The 21,362-nt window shown below is 38.1% G+C and overlaps 1 protein-coding gene across 2 annotated transcripts in view; it reads left to right on the top strand.

Moving 5' to 3' along the window:
* DPP10 (dipeptidyl peptidase like 10) overlaps window positions 1-21,362 on the top strand; it is a 434,600-nt gene that overhangs the window by 313,668 nt on the left and 99,570 nt on the right. For both annotated transcript variants that reach the window (XM_066190335.1, XM_066190334.1), the window contains exon 5: window positions 6,269-6,343. In XM_066190335.1, the coding sequence (XP_066046432.1) occupies window positions 6,269-6,343 (75 nt within the window). The remainder of the gene's footprint in view (window positions 1-6,268; window positions 6,344-21,362) is intronic.

Raw genomic sequence — 21,362 nt, 5'->3', positions numbered from 1 at the left:
GTTCTGTATTTACTGCAGCTTTGTCTCAGCTGTACGTTTTAGACTCTTCTAACGCTCAGTAATTCCTGGCTTGCTGTGCCCCTTGATTTCTGTGCCTTTGCACAACTCTTGTCAAGCTCAAAGAGAAACTGCGTCGTGGTGCACAGCAAACAGTTATTGCTGAGTTTCAGACCTGTTTCCAGGCTTGTCAGGAGCCTCTCCTGGAGCCTGTTGTGTTGATGTGTTGCTGTGGACCATGCTGTACACAAAGATGGAGAAGGAAGGACCTTGCTGCCTGCTCTTGGGGTCAGAAGAGTGAGCAGGAGCAGTCCTGGCTCAGGGATCACGGCCAGGCTGTGGCAGCCCAGCTGTGAAAGCCCTGTGGAGGCCTTGCAGCCAAAAGCAGAGAATGAGAGCCTCAGTCCAAGCAGAGATTTAGGCAGGGACTCTTTTTGTGGTGTTTTACAGGGCGTTGTTCATAAACAGCCCTACTTGTTCTCTTCCTTTTGATAATTTTTTTGTTTTGTTTTGTGCTCCCCACCACCACACCCCCTCCCTCTTTTGACAGGAAACTCAGTGCAGCATCATAATGCAATTACAGTTCCTTTGTTGATTAACGTAGATTTAATTGCAAGAGTAGTTTACATGCTTGTATTTTAAGACCCTTGCGTAAGAGATTAATGAAAGGGTGAATAATAGTAAATGCATTAAATAGCATTATATAACCACATAAATATTAATAGTTGTTGTAATGCTGGACATTTTAATAACCCACACATATTGTAAAGAGGTTGTTATGAATATTGTAACATTCTCTCTACTCTCCCATGCTCCTCTAAGTGTCCAATAACCCTCCTCAGTACAGCCTTTTCAGCAGAGGGGTTTTATGGGGAAGGGTTTATTTTTGCAGTGCACCACTGTGCATCGAGGTGGGAAAGCCTGACAGATGGAAGGGTCTGCAGTCACTGTGGATTGGTGGTTTTTGTCCAAGTGAAGGAGGTTTCACCATACAAAATGAGAAACTGTCAGGTTATGGCAATTCTGTGTGGGATTTCTCTAAATAATATTCCTGGTGAGATTGTTCCTTGATATAGCTAAGGGTTAACTGTGTCAATGTTCTGGGAAATGTGAGGGAAAAGCTTCTGACTGACTGGTTAGAGGTTCCTGTTCTATCAGGGGGGCCATGGTGCAAGGCTCATGGTTGGTTCATGTCTATTTGTATGTCCTACAGTTCCAGGTGGGTTTGGGGAATTTGGTTCCTGTGTTTGAGAGCCACCCGTGCATAGCATGGAGGTCAGCTGAGATCGTGTTTTAAGGCACATTTGTCTTTTAAAGTGGACAGGAACCCTGAGGGTTAACAGTTCCAGCACCTGCCATTGCAGCATTTCTGGGTCTAGATTAAATGCTCAGGTGACACAAGAAGCACCGCATTAAGAAACGTAACCTTGGAAACCCAAATTTTTCATCATTCCAATTACAGCACATTTTTCTAAATATAACCCATCTTTCAGAGGTTCCCTGTTTTCAGTGCTACAAACCTTGCTCTTATGCTGGCCTCCACTCTCTGCCGCTTTCTCATGGTCCATCTTCTCCTTTCAGTCCCAGCAGTGGCAGTGAAAGAGAATCCCATTATTCCCTGGGTTGCCAGTGCCTCCCAAAGGAACTGTGACATGCCAAATGCCTTCTCCTCTTGCAGCTCCTGTAATTCCATCCCCCCTGACTCTTTTATGCCATTTGGCCAATGTCTGTCTGTTTAGTTGAGCTAGATACCCGTGAGTGCTGATGAATTCCCATCCACTGAGATTCTGCTACACCATTAAGTTAAATTTCTGATACAGATGTAGGTGTGCAATCGAGAGATGTGTAATTTCCTAGGTTAGTGGTGTTGCCACCAAGCTCTAAAGCAGCATTCCTGAAGGTCTTAAAATATTTCATTCTAGATGAATAATGAAAAGAAAAAAAAAAACCCCAAACCAAACCAATAAACTAAAGCTTAAATGTGTGTTAAGGGAACATTAAACAAAAACTGGAGAAGGAAAATAGGAGTGTAAAGGTGAAAGTTTCTGGGGAAAGTCAAAGCACAAGAAACTGAAACAGCAGGAGGGGTAAAACTAAAGGAAAACCCCCCCGAATCCAACAAATAATTAAACTTCACAACCGTGAATATTCTTTTAAATTAGTTTTAACTGTGATACATTATTTCACTTAAAACCATCCTACTGAAACTATGGAAAAAAAGTGTTTTCACATGTGAAGTAAACATGTTACAAAACCATTTTTACACCTCTGGGCTAGACTGTAAAACAGATAACTTCATCTGTTTGCTCTATACCATGTTTTTGAAAGACTATGAATCAGGGCACTGATTCAAATGTCATAGTAGTTAAAATCCACAAAACCAGTAAACCCAGCATTTTATAGTATGTGAAAGATGAAGAGAGTTGCCAGTACATCAGTAGGTCAGAACTAGGGTTTAAGAAAACAGGAGAAATAGAAAAAGCTAATACTGGGGGCCCTTGCTGAGGATACAGAGCCTAAATCAAGTCTAAAATTTTACTTAAACACAACGTAACCGGTATTTCTGTTAAGAGGGAAACACAAATGTCATGCAAAGTTAGAAAAAGAAAGAAATATTGACATTGGAATTCAAACTTGAGAATATATTGTTCACTGGAATCCTGGGTTCCATTTTAACCACCCATATGGAAAGGTGGAAAAAGCCAATTCTTCTTTTCCGTGCAAAACTGTATTTTAGCAATTCTTGAAAGGTGGATGAGAGAGGGAAACTGGAAAGCTGAAGGACAAAAGCCTGTTCAAATTCTCTGTGTCTTTTTGCCTGGATTTGGCTTTCACTGTTGCAATCTATGGTGGCAGTAAGACCACTGAGGTCATCACATCATGCATCACTGTCAGGAGAATTAAAACTCTTATCACATGAGGTATTTCAAAGAAACCCAGAAATACAATGTTCCAAATGGTTAGACCTGATTTTACAGTCAGTGGGGGATTTGGTTGAGTGCGGAATGAAACATCAGGTATAAGGATCATTTATGTCTGAAAAAGTGAAATTATGTCAAATGCAGCAATTTAGGAAAAACGGATGGCAGGTGTGTGAATTAAGCAGGGAAGACAGTGCACAAGAGTTAAAAATCCCTCCATTTATTTTGTCTCCCAATTATGCAATAGTGTGGACTGTAACCAATTTAAGGATTACAGCAATTTCTCCAGTCCAGGTGTTTCTGGTTGCACAGAGCTGATGTTTTTCATAGGGATTTCAGCTCTTAATGGGGCTTGGTAGAGGGATATAAGGAAATTTCCTTCCCCTTTTCCTTGTGTTCTGCCTTGCCTCTGTTGGATTTGGAAAGGGATTAGGGTGTGCATGGAGTGCACAGTGTTGGACTAGCCCAGTCCCTAACTAGCTGATACTGAGCAGCGATGCCGAGGGAAACCAGCCCTGCTTCTGCATCCCTAATTAGGCAGCTCTATTTCTCCCAATTTCAGAACTTATTTGTCCAAAATTCCGTTTCTTAGAGATCAAGCACAGCAAACCCATAGGGTTATAATCACATGGGGCAGCATTTAGGTCTGTCTTCCTTAATGAAGGCTAAATAGCTCCTGACAAAGCAAGAAGCTTGAGAAATTGTGGCTATGCAGACCCGTGGAACAACCATCCTCCAGATTTCTGATAACAAGTCACCTGAGGGTTTTTAATTCCCAGTGTATTTCCGATGTGGTATTTCCCCAACACTTCCTTTTCAACTCAAAAATGTGTTCTCCTGAGAACAGAACAAACCCTTAGGGCTCAGAGTCCTCACAAGCTGCTTTTTAATGAATAAAGAGATCTAATCCCTGTAGAGACTGGCCCAACAGATGATCTCCCAGAAGTTTGTGTGGCATACATCTCATCTCCTACAGCAGGGACTAAAACTTTCTTTTAAACCCTTCACCAGCTGATTTATTCTCCTCAGCCATGGCTGATGAAAGCCCTTACCCATGGTTGTAGGGGGAAAGAAAAGAATTCTGTCTTTTGTTTCAGTGACTCACGGATCATGAGTTTACTTGCCATGTTATCAGGAAAGAATGAGTCACGTGATTGTTTTAATTTCCTGTTCTTAATGTATAAGGGTTTCTTCTGTACACATAAATAGGTGGTTTCTGAATTAATTGCCAAAATTGTGTTTGTCTTTCCAAAAAAATACCCCTCCAAAAGCAGAATTCTAAGGAAATTGTAATCACTTTAAGTCACTTAAATCTCTCTGCAATTCTACTGGATTTAAACACCTATTTCATTAAAGGCTTGATGGTAAATCCAACTTAAATAAATGGGCTAATTATGTTTTTGTGATAATTTAAAGAAATCAGCGTTGCTATCAGCTTTGGCAACGAGCAGATGATTTCTGCTGGTCTAATTTTCAGTTTTTATTTCTGAGGTGAAACATTAAAAAGTATGAAACAGCTTTGTACTCCTTTTACCAAGAATTATGCCATTACACTAAGAAAAAGAAAACTGTTTTGCCCAAACCCACTACCCACACACAGTTTTTGGCATTGAATGCGCACCATGTGTCTGGAGGCGAATAAAATTTTGCACGTGAGTGCAAGCTGAATAAACAACGTCAGTGGGATTCAAAAGACTTTAAATCCCAAATCTACAGCACTTTCTACTTGAATATGCAAATAATTCTTGCTGATATTGCCTGGAACTGCCCGTAGTTGGCAGCTGAGCTGCTCAGGTGTTTGCAGGAAGAGTCTCATTGCCTTAGTGGTGGCATAATCAGGGAATGCAGATTCTTGCTAAATGTTTGAAATGGTAGGAGCTGCACTCCCTGGGAATGAATTTGGAAAGTTGCCTGGGTTATATAGCGCTGAACGCTGAGGTAGTGGGGCAATAATTAATAAGCTGCTAAAAAGAAGACAAATTTCACATCTGAAAATGTTTTCAGTGAAGTGCCAGGAAAAGGGAATGTTGCTCATAGATTAGCATTAACAGTCTCTGCTTAAAGATGATTAACTCATAAAAGCAAGTTTGGGCACAGCAGAAATCTGTTCTGGATGTTTTGTAGATACAGAAGGATGGTTTAATGTGTGTTGTCTTTTTTTTTTTCCTTCTTTCTCAAGACTGCAGATTTACCCTCTGACTTTTGATTCTGTTATGCTGCTGAATCAAACAGTTTCTCTTCAAAAGTATTTTTCCCTTTAATTCTTTTGGATACCTTGATTCTAACTGTATTACCTAGGAACCTGAGTTTAATCTGTATATCAAAATATAGCATCTTTTCAGTTTATTGGAAGTTTTTTTCTGAGTAGCTCCTTAGCTACTCTGAATGTAATAGTTTGTGGCTTCCTGCTTCTGTGCCTTTAAAGCCCTGTTGAACTCATTAGTTTAGCAGTGGGATTAGGCTAAGCAGAACAAGATGCTTAAGAAATAAAACAGTGGATAGATCTTGTTCTACATAGCTATTTTTTTTATTTGTTTTCATTTTATGGCTTTGTGGCTCTGTTATTTTTTTTTGCTGCCCTACTTTTTTTCTATTCTTATGTGCATTTTTTGTTTCTTCCTTTTCATTTCATTCTGCAAATAGATGTCTTGAGATTAATTTAAATTTCCTTCAGTGCCCTGTAGAGCACATTCCTATCTTTCTCATGCATTAGATTCATTAAATTATTTCTGACATCAACGTCACCCCTTGATGAAATTACAATCTTGAATTCAATCGGGTGTCATGTAGTCTTGAGTGGATATAAAACATTATTAGTCTTATAATGCTACCTTATGTTTCACTTTGCTCTCTGCTAAGAGTTTTCTTTATTTTAAGGAAGACTTTTGCTTTGCTTGAAATTGTGTTTAGAAAATGTTTGTATATGTGGTGTTAAAAGAAAAGCTGTAGAGACATAGTGCTCACCTATTATTTTTCTTGCATATTATCTTTAAGGCTAACCTAGGGATGAATCTCCCGTTTAATCTTTCCAACCAAAGTGTCTTCCTTCGTTCTCTGGGAATGAGTTGGTTATAGTTGTTATCCTTTACCTTAGTGCTTGTAGTGATGATAAAAAACCTCATCAGCCTCTTAATTGGTATTTAGTGTTAAATCCAGATTCTTCTGTTGCCATGGTACTGATAGCAGACTAAGAATTATTTGAGTCCTTCTTTAGTGAAAGTTACATTGGTTTTCTAAACCAAATCTGTCTTATGAATGGGAAGTTCTTAAATGAGCTGTAGGAAAGTTTGGGCAAGAGGATCTTAATAATTTCCTATTGCAAACTCATTTTTCCTGTTATTTCATTGCAGGTAACCTTCAAAGCATCAAGATACTCTGTTTCACCAGACTTAAGATTTGTTCTTCTTGCATATGATGTTAAACAGGTAAGCCAACCCTTCCTAATCAAAGAGCCTCTAAATGAAAACTCCAAAAACCTCATTGTTTTGTATGTTTCATTTGCAATTCCACATGGTATAATATGACTTGGGTACTTGATTTCTCTTCCCAAAACCTTCTGATTCAATGATGGGGAAGTTTGTATGTAGATGTGTGTGGAGGTGTTGCCTGGCTCTCAGGACGGGAAATGGCTATAGCTCTTTTGAAGTACCATGCTGGTTTTGGCAATAGAGGTTTTCTAACCCTTTAACTGCTCTGTTACTACTTGTTTATCTGAAATCCTATTTTTTGATATTCCTTCTGTTTCAAACAGCTGCATTGGTCATTTATAGACTATACAAAAAAAAAAAGTCTAGGCTGATTCATGTCATGGGATTTTTATAGCTGGCATCAGGAGTCTGAGGTGAGAGAGTCTGGATGCCTGTATAATGCAGTGGATTTGTGCATTTGTTGTTTCTTATAGTACTTAGAGATTTTGGAGGCAATTACATTGTCAAAAAGAGTTTTGATCGATAATGCCATGTAGAGTTTTCTAAAGTAAATCTTGAAACATTGAAAGGAAACAAAAAAAAGTTTTATGAAATTGCTCTGTGTATATTGGTGCTTCTAGAAAAAGTGCTACTAAAACATGAACTGCTCTTCATGAAGGAATAGTTCTGGGTTGATGAACTCAGTGGTTATTTGAACAAGTTTGGGTTGTTCTGTTTGTTCTAACAGTGTTGATATAAAGTGATTTGTTAACTTGGTATTACATCCAAATAGGGTTTTCATCTACCAGTTCTGCTGGATTCCAGATCAAGCTTTCCTTACAATATGCATAAATCAGTAGAAAAGAGCTGTTCTTGTTGAGTTCATTGTTTTTTTTGGTGAAGGGTTCCAATTTTATTCCTGCCTGAAAAATACTCACTTCTTGCTATTTCCCTTCTTGATTGCTTCTTATTTTGTTCAAGAGTTTAATAATCCCTGATACTGACTTAAATTCCTCATTTGTTCTATTGAATTTTTGATTTTGAATGGTTTTTTTTCCCTTTGTTGGAGATTTTCTTGGTACTGACATAAATAGCTGAAATGGATAAATAAGGAAAACGTGAAAATATCAGCCACACTTTATCACATCTAAATGTGTTAACACCAGGGGTGAATCCCTACCCCATGATTGAGTTGGTCCATTGGCATGCAGAGAGCTCTCAGTGCATGCTGATTCTATCAGCTCACAGTAGAACCCTCTTTCTGTATTTCAGTCTTGGTTTTGTTGCAGAAACTTTTCTGTCCTTTCACAGTGAAGTTAGGTATGGGAAACAGGTTTGCAGCATTTATACTCTCTACCTAGAGGTTTTCTTTGCTCAACTGCATTGATAAGAAGTATTTAAAATGAGAAATGAACAGGGCTTGGCAAGCACTTTGTGGTGGTAGTCCTGGGTGGTTTTGGATGAGGCTTGTGTTGCCTGGACTGCTCCAGCTGAGCTCATGACTGTCAAACCAGAAATATTCTGTGGTTGTCCTGTCTTCTACAAGTGGTGGTGGAGGTCCTAAAACTCGTAATAGCTGGATGTTGTCACTCAGGTGTAAATAATACCTTAGCTCCTGAATGTGTTGCTTAAGGTGGAAGGAAGAAGCACCAAAAATCGTGTAAGACAATGTATTCAGATGTTGCCAAAAATATTATTGTTGCAAAAAAATAGAAATTTATTATATTATTAAAAAGTCTTTCTTTTTTCCCCTCCAAATTTTCTGACTCTTGGGATATTTGTTAAAGTGGTAAGGCACTTTTGTTTCCTCCAAATCTGTTGGAGAAAAGGCATGCAATGCCTTGGAAAGCCCATATATTTCTTCTCAGCTAATGCTTCTGAATTACCTCAAGGATTAAGTTAGTGTTTATAATTCCTGTGGTTTAGGAATTTTTTTTTTTCCTCAGTCAGAGCCAGACTTACAGCATCTGGATGAGAGGAAATCTGCCTGTCTACCTTTCTTTTCCCCCCAGCTGCTTACTATAAATTCTTAAATTTATTGACTATAAAATTAAAATCAATACTAAGCAGCATAACTTAATTGCAGAGTTTCCAATTAGTTTCAGTAGAACCAGGCAAGATTCTTTCTTCATATCTCTTTTGAAGGTAACTTTTTATGGAAGTGAGGGTTTGCTTATTGTCAGAGTTACAGCACATGGTTGAGTCTAATAATACCCAGTTCAAGGAACCACAAGTAACGTTTTAAAAGTATTTAGTTGATCTCTCCATCTGCTATAAATTGCCACAGATCTCTGGACCTTACTAGCTATGTTTGCCCCTTATTTTTCCTTTTTCTGCTAAGATTTAGGTGTATAATTGTCCTGCAGTGTATTTGATGTGATTTCTGCTTTTGAAGACTGTCAAGACTTTGGTTTTTTAAAATCATAATGGTTGTTTACATTCATCAATCTGTGTTCTTCATAACATACAGTAATACAGCTGGAACAGATTTATTAATCAACAGTTTTATAAATAAGCTAGTGTGTTTCAGCTGAGCAGATTGGAGGGAAATAGAGACAAATACTTCTTCAAGACATGTTGTCACAAAATTGTAATTAGAAACAAAGTTATTTTGATGTTTGGATTAAAAATAAATGTTGAGTTAAATTAAATAGTCGAATATTTATTTTACTGCTTGTCAGCATTTTCTTTAATCTATTTTATGCTCGGAATGGCAAACTTTAATTAAATTTGCAGTTGTTTCAGCACAATTAAGAATATCCTCTATGCATAACGAAACATAAATCTGCATGAGAATAAGCCATCTTTGAATACAAAAGTAATAATTGAATGGATCATTTAAATTACGCTTAATACAAGGATGAAAACTGTTTCACGTGGCATAGCAGCTGGTTTGGTATAGCTCTATGAAAATGTTATGGAAGAAAATCCTTTTGCCAAGGAATTGGAGTTGTTGTACATTGATTTCTGGACATCAGGCTCCCTTCTTCTCCTTCCCAGCAGGTCCCAGAGCACAGACCCTGGGGCTGTCGCTGTTGGGACACAAGGCACTGGTGATTGCAGACATCCTTTTTGTGTGTTCTTTGCTGCAGTACTCCATCGTTCTCCATGCTTCTGGATTGCTTTCCATCAGTTCTCCAAGGCTTCTGACTTTGCCAGAGCTTCCATGGCCCAGCTGCAGTGTGCATGGTCTCTCTGTCTGTAGTTCACCATAATTTGGTCGGTGTCACTGAAAAAGGCAGCAGATCAGAAATAGAAACTAATTTGGGAAATGAGCTCAGACATCCTTGCTGGATGTCAGGCCATTCTGATTCTTCTGGGACAGTGGGAAGACAGCACCAGGGAGACTATTGTACCTATTGTATGCAGAGAGGGGACAGCTTTGCAGGGCTGTATCTTTTTGATTTTCCTTTGAAGATTGTCAAGGTGTGAGCAAAGAATGTGACACTCTGGGTGACAGCATATCTAAGCCAGTTGAGATTTCAAGAGAAAAGATTATTTCACTATTGCTTTCAATAAGAACCATGTTAAAATGGTATTTTAAACTGTTCTCACTCTTCTGGTGGTATAATTCACAAACACCAAAATCTGATTTATGGTTTCGATAAGAAAATGGAAATTAGAAACTATTCTTGTATTAATGGTAAAGAATGGGGCAGTGAATTTGCAGAGGGGTGAGAATTAAGGTCCTAGGGAATTCTTTTACCAGTAGATGTTAACTTGGTATCACATCCCTCAGCAGAATGTTGCAACTTGTCCCTGGACTCCACATGAAATGCAAATAAGCTTCATTCCAGATATCTGTTTTTGTTTATCTGTTTTATCTGTTCCAGATATCTGTCTGAGTTTTTGCTCAGACATCATGGGCATGTTCTCCCGGTGCTCTTGCTAGATCATAATTTGCCACTGAAGAACCAGTGAAGAAGTAGATGAGATCATTTCCTCTCTTTCCTCACGTGATGAAATCCTTGTGATTTTTTTTCTTTCCCTACAAACAACCTGTTCATTCCTTTTCCCTGCTTTCAAAGCCATTTTGAATGCCAAGCTTTAGGAATTTTTCCTGCTTCATTCCCTTTTCTGTTAATAAGACATCAGCTTCTGTTTTCAGTCCAAGATTAATTATGTGTGAATTTTTTTAGCTCTTGGTTCAGAAATGTGCTTAAAAACTGCTTAAAGTTCAGCTCTAGTTTAGAAGCATGAGAATTTATATACTCTCTAGGAAAGGAAATCTTTTCCTGAATTAGGACTTCAAACTGTAATCTTTTTTAGTTAGAGAATTTTAATAAAAACAATATATTTAGCTTAAAAGAAATGGATTTTAACACTTCTTATGGTAAGATCAGGATGAAGAATAACCCAGTTCTCTTCAGAAGGGAAGGAGAAAAATATTCTTAGATCTAAATGTTAGTCATCCAGTGGGAATAGTTCAAAAGTGTATCTGAATATTTTCAGTTTAATGTATTAAAGACAAGAGTCCAACATAGCATTTGAGGCAAAGAACCCCCCAAATTCCTTTCTGCTGTGTGCTGATGCCTGTTATCACTTTGCTGCTATAATATCTATTTTTAGAGGATAATGACAGGGAGGACTGACCACGGTCTACAGGAAGTGAAGGGCAAACAAGTGATGTTCTCCTCAAGCTTTTAGAGATTGCCTCTGATACTGACTCACTCCAGTGCACTGAAAGGATCTTCAGGAGTTTTTCTGCAAATTAGGAGAATCCATGAGGGGAAGAACTCACTGCAGCGTTAAATCCTGATTCTGTGTTCTGCATTGGAAGATTATCTCCCTTCCAAGCAGGTGGAAACTAAATGCTCATTTGTCAATAAACCTCTCGGTCAGTGAAATTACTTGTTGCTTTTTTCTCTGGACAAGTTAAAAGGTAAAGCACCTACCTTGCACTGTATCTTATTTTTAATCACAACACTGGTTTTAACACATTTTCAAGGTAGTTTATCCAGTGCTTGTGGAAGTCTGACTATGAGGAGCATTACCTGCAGTACCAGCCAAGGGTTGGAAACACACATAACAAAGATGAAATGAAATCTGTAACCTAACACAAGGAAACGGCATTTTCTCAACAAGATAATTTCATTCAAAGGAATAACAAAAGACATTTTAAACCAGCAGTGATCTGGCCAACAATATTTTATGTAGCACTCTCTATGAAGTAAAGATCTAATGTAAAATTCATGCTATCACCTTTTTCCTCCAGAAATGCATGCTTCTTTAGATAAACCTGTTTTTCATGTGCATTTCTGCAGGTCCTCACGGTAATCTTTCATCTCTCATTTGTTCATTTTGAGATGAGCCCAGAAGCAAGTCATGCATGTGCACAGTCCTGAACTTACAAGATCGTAAATAAAAGTCTGATCCTGACATGACTTTCCCGTTCATTTTTATCTCTTGTCAAGAACACCCAAGACCAATTTTTATCAGCTTTAGGGCAGGAGAAAAAAAAAAAATAGATTTTTGAGAGATCCACCCCCAAAATCTGAGCTTGTTTCTTGCATATAGTTTTTGTGATATATTGTATTCCTCTCTCAGGTATGACAAGACTGGGTGCTTAAAAGGTCAAATATTGAGCAATTTGTGGAAGTAGGCTGCTCAAATTTTTGCCTTTTCAAGGCTTTTGTTTTACTTTGAGTTGAAGTTTCATATGGACAGAGGCTGGTAATATAACAGCTAGGGCTGCAGGTTATCTTACCATAGTAGTCTTTCATATATTTGACTTTATATAGAGTTCCACAGATAAGTAAGGCATTTTAAAGATATAAAAAGCCAAGGTCCTTGCCTGAGGAGATGATGTGCTTTGTAGTAAAATCTGGCAAAATGAATTTTATGTCACCACCTACTCTCATGAATTATCCCTCAGGAGTGAGTATTCAGGTGAATACACAGCGTCCCACTTCTATCCAGGATTTTACCTAAATTATGTGGTGAAACATAATAGCCACCAGTCCCCATAAATGAATGATGGGGGGAAAAGAGTATATTTTATGGTGAGAATTATGGACACTGATGTTTGTTTTTTGTATTTGTCTGAGAAAACAGACTTCACCTTTCATTCGTGTTGAGTTGCAGTCCTTTAAGTTCTTGCATTCAGTCCATCAGACACGTTACTGCCTCACCACTTGTTGGAAGCAGCAGAGTTATACATGGAGGATCTGCATATATCTGCAATACTGAGTAAGAGTTATTGGTTTATTTGTGGTGGGATATTGGGGTTGCTCTCTGCCAGGGTGTTACTGTGATGGCCTGCAGGACAGGGCTGGAACTGTCACAATTTCTTCCTCTAAAGAAAAAAAAAAAATGGAACTAAAAAGATGGGAAACTGGAGTAGTATTTGGATGCTTTCACTGTTTCTTTAAATCTAACCAGATAACTATCACTTGTCACATACCAATCCTTATGCATCCACTTCCTCTTTTTCGTAAGGGATGTGTTGATTCATGTATACAAATTCAGCCTAGTGTAGCAATTAAAGAAAATAGGTCACTTTTCCTAATAAACCACGAGACAAGGTGTTGCTGCTTTTCAAGTAACTTACTGAGTTTTTCTGTTCCATTTATACTTACAGGATTCCTGCTCAACCTCAAGTTTTAGAAGTAAGCAAAATAAATAATTCTAATTGAGGCAGAAGATGGCTTTTTTTCCCCTTGTTCAGAGTTGCCAGAGTTGAAAAATCAGAATTCATGTTTCACGTTCTCATTCAAAGCCAGTATTGAAAAAGAGGATTGTACCTTGCTGTTGTTCAGTTAAAATGAAGGCATTTAGCTTTTCAAACAAAATGTTTATTGACAGAAAAAGTAGTTCTTTTCAATAGTATTGTCATTCCTATCAAGTATGAATACTGGTATTTCAGGAGGACCGAGGTGGTGTCCAGCTGAGTTTCTGAGATCCAGCAGCTTAGAAACTCAGTCTTTACATAACTCTGATTTTCACATGGTTGTATTCCTACAGCCCATAATAATCCGTGGGGACTGAAATCTCACTGTGCTAATGCTGTGGAAACAGGCAATATTGCACTATTTAAGTCAGCAGTTCCCCTAATCTATGGACAATTTATTCTATAAAAGGTAAGTTCTGCCTTCTGCTGTGAAACTGGCAACTGTCACATCCTCCCTGGTCCTGCCTTGTGCATGGATAATGTGCAGAAATCACCCAGAAATGTCCATCGGAGGTGGAGAGTTTGTCTCTCACAGCCCAGAGACAGAAAAACCCACTATTGAAAAGGTGTTGGGGTTTTCTCTCTTGTTTTGTTTAATTTTTAAGTCCACATATCTCTTCTCTGTGCTGGACATAGTGCACAACTGAAAGCCAGCTGTACAGTGATACTGTAATGTTTGAGGGTTTTTAGAAAATGGGGTAGTAATGATACTTTTATCAAAATATGTGATAACAAGTCTTCCTCAACAGTGCTGAATGGAAAAAAAAACCAAGAGGCTGTTTTTATAAAACAAAGACAAGCAAGGACAGCCTGAATAAATAAGAGGGCAAGGAGTGTCGGGAGTCCTAATTGGGGACTGTGTCAGTAGCTGTTAAGGGCTGGAAAAGCTGAACAGAGCTTTAATTTGGATTGAGATCTGCCAGAGTTCACCACAGACTAGACTCAACTGGTGCACCCCCCTGTTTTTAACAATCCCATGCCCCTAAGAAATAATAATTCCCTTCCTCTCCACCTAAAGAATATGGACTAAAAGAATATTTTCTACATCTTTCAGTTTTGACAGATTTTACCCTGAGCATGAATCATTGCTACTTCAGCTGCTACTCGTATTGATTTCTCAAATACAAGAGCTGGCTCACATCAAATACTGTGAATAAACGACTTCTGAGGAGCGAAATCACTTCATGGGTCTGCCTGCCCCGTTTTGTTAAAACATTTTACTGAAAATGCCATGTATGTTTTATCTGATGTACATATCCTCGTGTTCTGTAGTGACTAATCCTCGTGTTCTATACTGGCTAATTTCAGGTCTAACTTAAAGACACACTCTTTTCATCCGGAGTGCAAATAAACAAGATGGAATTACCTAAAGAACAGTCCTCTAAGCAAATGCCTGCAGTCCAGTTCATGTGTTCAATACACTTAGAAAATCCATTTTAAACAATGGGCCTTTTTTTTTTGCTTTTATTTCATTTTTCATAATAGCCTCTTTCTGAAATTCAATAATAATGTATCTTACTGAGAAATGTGATATGCATTATAGCTTCCTCATTAAACTTTTAAATAAGATGCTATTAGTATTGATGAATGTAATCCCAAATGGTCACTTAATCTTAAAATTGTCATTGATCACACATTCAGAATTTTAGTCTTGCAACCAAAATAGTATATATTGTCAGTGGTCATGAATTTTATACCAATAACAATTAGCATCTTTCTTTGGCTGCAGTGTTATGAATTAGATTAACAAACTAAGGATGACTTAATGAGTTTCTGGTTGTTGTTTTGTTTTTCCTTAAACATTTGCTAAAGAACCTTTTCAGATGTATTGATATATGAAATAGAATGCTTAAACACAGTCTAGAAACTCAAAGCTGTCATCTTTTAAAATATTTTGGTTTCGAATTTTAATAGAAATTAAGAGGCAGAGTCATTCTGCAATATTCACTGAGCCAGCATGTAGTTAAAGTCACCCAAACAGTAAAGTTTGCTTTTATTAATATCCTTAGAACTATCTTTGTAAAGGAGCTATGGTGTTTTTCACATGTTAGATGTGTCATAGAATGGTTTGGGTTGAAAGGGACCCTGAAGATCATCTCACTCCAAGCCTTGCCATTGCCAGGGACACCTTCCACTAGCCCAGAGCCCCATCCAACCTGGCCTTGAACCCTTCCAGGCATGGGGCAAGGATGATCCACAACAATGTGTTTAAATAGACATATATTTGCTTATATTTAAGTAAATATTAACTGAATATTTGTTTAAAATATCCTAGAATTTAGATAACAATACAAAGTAGAAACACATACAAAACACAAAGTGTAACACTTCTCCAGTCTCGTCCGTGCTCTCATCAGGCTTTTGATTGAACTCTCTCAGTGATGCTGTCTTGAAATCAAAGCTCCCAGATGTAACCTGCAGTTATTATTTCAGTGGTTAAATACAATCAAGCCTAATTAGACTTTTCCCAGAGAAGCTGTGCACTTTCAGGGCCTGGTTGGATCAAGCCCTGGGTCCCCTGGTCTGGATTCAGTGCTGATCCTGCTTTTTTGGGGGAGTTCAGCTGATGGCTGCCTGAGATCCTTTCAGTGTGGCTCAGTTTTTGAGTCAGCACCATCACACCAGCAGTGCTCCCCCTTGAGATAAAGATTCCCAAGATTTTAAAACAAAAACCCAAACAAACAAACGTTATATTTTGTAACAGATTCCAAGAAGGAAAACAAATGTCAAATATCAACCCAAATGTTCAGTTTCATAAGGTTTCAAATAATACGTAAATATTCCTTAAACCATTTTCAGTTTTATTTATACTTTCCATTTACTAAGATTAGATTTGTAAACTCCAGGCATTTCCACATCTTTGTGTATAGTACAAATCTCATCCTTTGCTGCTCCAGGAACATGAACAGAGACAGTTCTCGCTGTATTGATCATGTTTGGTTGGAAGGATTCTGAAATATTTCTCTGCTGCAAAAATGAGGAAAATCAGAAACAGGGAAAACCTAAGCTTTGACAGAAGGTTCACAATCGCTTTTTGTTATGATTAAGTATCAAACAGGCTGGCCAAATCTGGAAACCAATTATTCTAAAATGTGAGAGGGGAAAAAAATAAATATGCTTTTCAATTACTCTGCATAATTCTGTCTCTATCAGCAGTGCACATTGAATAATAATTAAATTTTGCTCAAAATAGGCTGGGAAAAAAAATGTAACTTGAAAAAATTCATAGCGTGATCTCATGACTTGCAGCTTCTTTTTAATTCTGAACAGCAGGTTCCTGGTCAATACACAAACTGTAGGTGTAACCATAACACACTTAGCAAATGTTTTTAGTCTTGAACAACAGAAACTCAAACTTTTTCAGGAGGGATGAAGTGTTAGCCTTTTTTGTTTGCTTGTTTTTCATAAGCGGAAAGTACCCAAGTATGCTGACATCTTAAAATCCTGGTACTGTTTTGGAAAAAAATTAGTCACTTCAAAGACAAGTTCAAGTATCAGTACCTGTAACAATTGTAAATGGTGCAAAACATGAGCAAAATTGTTTAAAACTGTCCCTTGGAGAATGTCTGCTCTTCCCAAGTGTCTAAATCGTTCCATACTGGATCAAGAACCTAGGGGGTGTCATGGGATCTACAGAGCTGCTTGTCACACTTCAGAGGACCAGTGCAAGCACATCAGAATTTAATTTTCCTCCACAATCTTTCACTTTCACTGCACAGGAAATATCATTAACTTTATAGTCAAGTAGCCATGGTTATCTACTGGGCTCCTCAAGTGCCTATCACTTCTGAACTTGATGAAAATGCAATTAAAGTCAGTGGAACTTTTTGCATTGTCTTTGAGATGCGCTTTTGGATTAGCCCTTGTCTACCTATCACACAAATGTAATAAAGTCATCTCCGTGGTGTGACAGCATCAGCCATGTGGACAGTGAAGGAGGCACAGGGTTTTCAGCAGGATCTTGTAGGGGATTTATCAATGTTTTCAGCAGTTCATCTGTGCTGTGAGTTGGCATTTAGGTCTGTAGTTTGTTTATAACTTTGTGAAGATCAAGTCAGTTTGTTTCTCATGGTGTTGCCTCTCTTTAGGGACAAATGTGACAGACTTCTGACAGCTTGCTACTGTCATTGTTATTTTCTGTAGCATTCTGAGTGCAATTCACTTGGCCCTGATGCACTGTCAGCTCACAGTGGTTCTAATTGCCATCTTCACTGTCATTATCTTAAAGATATTTTAAAACTGTTTGCTTCCAGTGGAAAGCTTCCTGAATGTGACCTTCATCTGCTTTTTGTGGATGCTGAGACAAGAGTTGATTCAAGTTCTTGTCACTGTCAATGTCATCTGCCAGTGGTTTCTTTTCTGGCCCTTCCTTTGCTGTTTTATCTGACACATGTGTGAATGTGCTGTGTTTAACGTGTTGAAGAGGCTGCAGAGGGGAGTGTGAGCCAGTTTATTCCTCTGCTCCTCCTCTCTCTTGGGGAGCTGTGTTTGGAGTGGTACCACTCCTACTTGCATCAGCTCTTCTCTCACTGAGATTTATGTTCCAAGAGTGAACCTGGCCTTTGATTCCTTCTGATCTTCACCACCTGTGCTGGCCGGGCTCTCAGAGCAGAGGGAATCAGTAACTCGCACTCAGTGCAAAGCACATCTGAATCTCAGCCTTTCCTGTGATAATCCCTTGTCTCTCAGCTGTCCCCTGGGGATGGCTGGGTCTGAAACTGAGATCTAACAAAGTCTGCTCAATAGCTTGAACTCCCATTTATGCTCTGATGGAGGATTTATGAATTCGTATAGTTTATTCCTGCAAAAAAATCACCTTTTTCTGAACTTATCTTGGAGGAGAGGTTGGAAGAAGAGTCCATACCTATGATTGGCTTCGCCTGGGAGGGGTTTGCCTGTGGAAAAGCTGTTCTTGTTTTCATGCTCTGTCAATGAGTAGCGTAAAGTGTCGTACCCCTTGATGGTTTATTTGTTTATACATTTAGATAGTTTGCAGCTGCAATGGACTTCTATCTCTAGTCCTCACAGGTATCATGTAGACCTTGTGTTGTCAAGGTGATTCGAGCTATTCCATGGAACATCCTGAGCTGGAAGGGACCCCTGAGGGTCACGGAGTCCAATTCCAGTTTCCCTTAACCCTTTGAATTTCAGTCCTTAGGAGGATACAGAAAATTAAGCTGGCAGAAGTGATTTTTGTCTCTGAAGCACATGATGCCAGTGCTACTTTATTTTTGTCTCCAACATCTTCTTGAGTCAGCAACACTAACAGCAGTGGTAGTTTTAGTACAGCAGCATAATGAAGATCTTAAAGGGCATGGTGTTAAATGTGCTTTTAGCTCATCAAAATGTCCTTCAGGTTCAAGGCAGATCATTGGTATTAATGTAACCTTTTTTTGGAGGCTTCTTTCAGAGAGTGGACTGCATAAATAGTTTAATTTACTGTGTAGGTTTCAACCCTGTGCTGTGAGGTTTATATTTGTAATGTCTGTGGTTGTTGGTCAAAGGTGAAGAGTCTTTTTTTGGAAAATGTTGTGTTTTCTTAACCTGGAATTCTACTACAGCGGCTCAAGTTGCCATTGTGGTTGAAGAACTTACCTGAAATAATGTAAATAAACTGTAGACAGATTTAAATTAGCAAATTGAAGTAGTACTTGTTATAATAGGGAGTATATGGCTATTTCCCAGTTTATATTCCTGTAATCAAATCTTGTACCTTTAAATTAAACAAGGCTTTTGTATGAGTGATGTGGACCTTAGATCTATCTTATTTGTGAGGTAATGGTTTATTTTTTCATGTGCCTCAGGTTTTTTCTCTTTCACCAGTATGGATATAAATATATATAAATATATATATGTGTAAAATTTTCTTAAAGTATGTAATACTTAAGGCTCAGTTGAAGGATTCAAAAAACACTGGGCTAATTTGCAGTGTATTATTAGGCTTAATTCTTCAATTTCCTAAAAGATTAGGAGCATTTGGAGTGGGTGGTTGATAAGACTTCCACACAGGAAGCTTAAAACCCATTAAGCTAGTATACATACACGTAACATAAAAATGCGGCAGTTAAATTTGAAGTTTGGTTTCCAACACCTTGAGACATGTAAAAATCAGTCCTTCCCCAAAGGGTAGATACAATGTTGAGAAAGGCAACTTGTATTTTGATAGTATTTCTCATGAGTGGAATTTCACTGTGACTCTCAGCTGTGATATTCATTGCAGCAGCCATCTGCTTTGGCAGTGCTGTAATTTCTTTTTTCAGTATCTCAGATGAAATTAAATTCATCATACGGTGAACACTGCTAGGAAAGTAAAAATCTAAACATGAGCTTGGTATTAAAGTTATGGTAGCTCATTGCAGTTTATGTCCTATTTGTACAGTGTTCCAAAAATAGAAGAACATCATTAACTGTTTTGAATATTCAGAGAAAGCCTGTCTATTTGGGTGGTTTTGCTTATATTAGTGTTCCAGCAATTCTTGCAACCCTACAGTGAAACGGGAGTTTAGAATTTGAAAATGTGACAAGCAAATGAATGGGGAAAACCACAGAATCAGTAGAGGTCACAGTGAGGAACAGATTGCTTTTCTCTCCCACTCTATTTCCTATTACTGATATCCAGTGATATGTCATTCTTAACTCTTCCTTTTTTTCTGTCTCTTAATAGCCTGAAGCTTGTAGGTTTTTACATTTTTCCTCGTAGTTTGGCGTTATGTTCTGTCAGGAAGCATTCCCAAATTCATGCTGTGTTTTCTGTGCATACTTCCATGTGCACATTAAAAAATACCAAGTTAACTGAGAAATCTCACCTCTGCTTCTCTTTTTTCCTTTTACACTTCTCTAGCTTTTCTCTTCTTGCCTCTGTTTTCTCTACTTCATTTAATGTTTGTGAGACTTTAACTTGCCTAATCCTATGCCCTCCCAGATATAATTATGCACTCTCTTACTCATTTAATTTTCCTTCTTGTTTTCTCTCCATTCCTAAGAGAGAAAGTTCCCTTTTCAAATATGTTTCTTGATCTCAAAAAATCCTCACTTAATCCATATTCTGCCTACTTTATTATTTTGCCTCTTGCCACAGTTAGTAGTATCTGCTTTCATTATTTCTCGTCTTATATTTGATAGTTTTATAGCTGATTCAGTTATAACCATCTTACTTGTGTTCCAGCCAAAGAAAAATGGGAATTCAGAACACACAGTCCCTCTGCAGTTCCTTGTGATTTGGCTACAGAATGAGACTGGAGCGTGCTTAGGAAGTACTAAACATGAGAAGACACCTGATTGCAGAGCTCCTGTGCTCATTTTGCCGGTTGTATCTAAAGCTCAGAGGTGTTAAATGACCCAGAGTGGATATATTGTCTGATGGAGCGTAGTTCTACGAACTGGGCAGATGGTCCTGCTCCTGCCAAGTGCTGCTGTATGTCATGAGCTGGAAGGGTAGCCCAGTTCATTCCAATTCCTATAAAGTTCTTGCCATTGGGATGGGCTATCAAAAAACTCTGAGGCTGCAAAGAGTTCCCATGTATAGAAATGAGCTGAAATAATATTCAGAGTAAAAAATGAATGCAGTAGGTGAAAAATGCTGGCAGCTAAATTTGGTCCTCATTTCCACTCTTTTATGTCTGATAAAGTACTCCAAATGGATAGTGGATAGCATATCTATCAATCTATACATTTACTTAAATAATGGAAATGAAAGTCAGTTCCTGAGCTATATGTCTCTCAGAAATGTTTGAGACTTTTTCTTTTTAACCTTGAGGTGTTATATATGGTAGCATATTAAATTAGCATAAAATGTTATGATCGTTGAGAGTGATATATGGTCATGTGTTCTCTCACAATGCATCAAGAATAATGAGTGGTAATTGGTTCAGGACATTGACTAAAGAGCTGTGGAGATGTAGTTTACTACACAAATGGCCCATCAAATTTCATCTCTGTTGTACTTGCCACTTTACTACTCTAACCTGAAAATATTTCATGAAAGTATGCCTGGACATATATATATATTTATAAAAAACTTGTGATAGTTATTTAGTCAAACTAAGGAAAAAAAATCCATGTTCAGAGGGGTATACTCTTAACATCTCCAAAAGAATTTTCTGTGGAGGATTTTACTGGAAGCAGATCTTTAGGTGTTGTGTCGTTAATTGTGGGGCATCATGGGTCGTCACAGAAAACTTCCATTTTTGCCTCACACCAAATAGGTAAGTTCAATGAATTCTGTTCAGTCTGATGTGAACAGGCTGAGTCACCATCCCTGGAGGTATTTAAAGGTTTTGTAGATGTGTCCCTTCACCTGGGATAGGGTTCAGTGACAGTGCTGGGTGAATGGTTGGGCTCAGTGATCTCATTGCAACCCAAACGATT

Source organism: Chamaea fasciata, unplaced genomic scaffold, assembly GCF_029207755.1.
Source record: "Chamaea fasciata isolate MVZ Bird 193981 ecotype frontalis unplaced genomic scaffold, bChaFas1.0.hap1 SCAF_8, whole genome shotgun sequence".
In the NCBI taxonomy this organism is placed as follows: Eukaryota; Metazoa; Chordata; class Aves; order Passeriformes; family Sylviidae; genus Chamaea; species Chamaea fasciata.
This window is presented reverse-complemented; position numbering and strand designations above follow the sequence as displayed.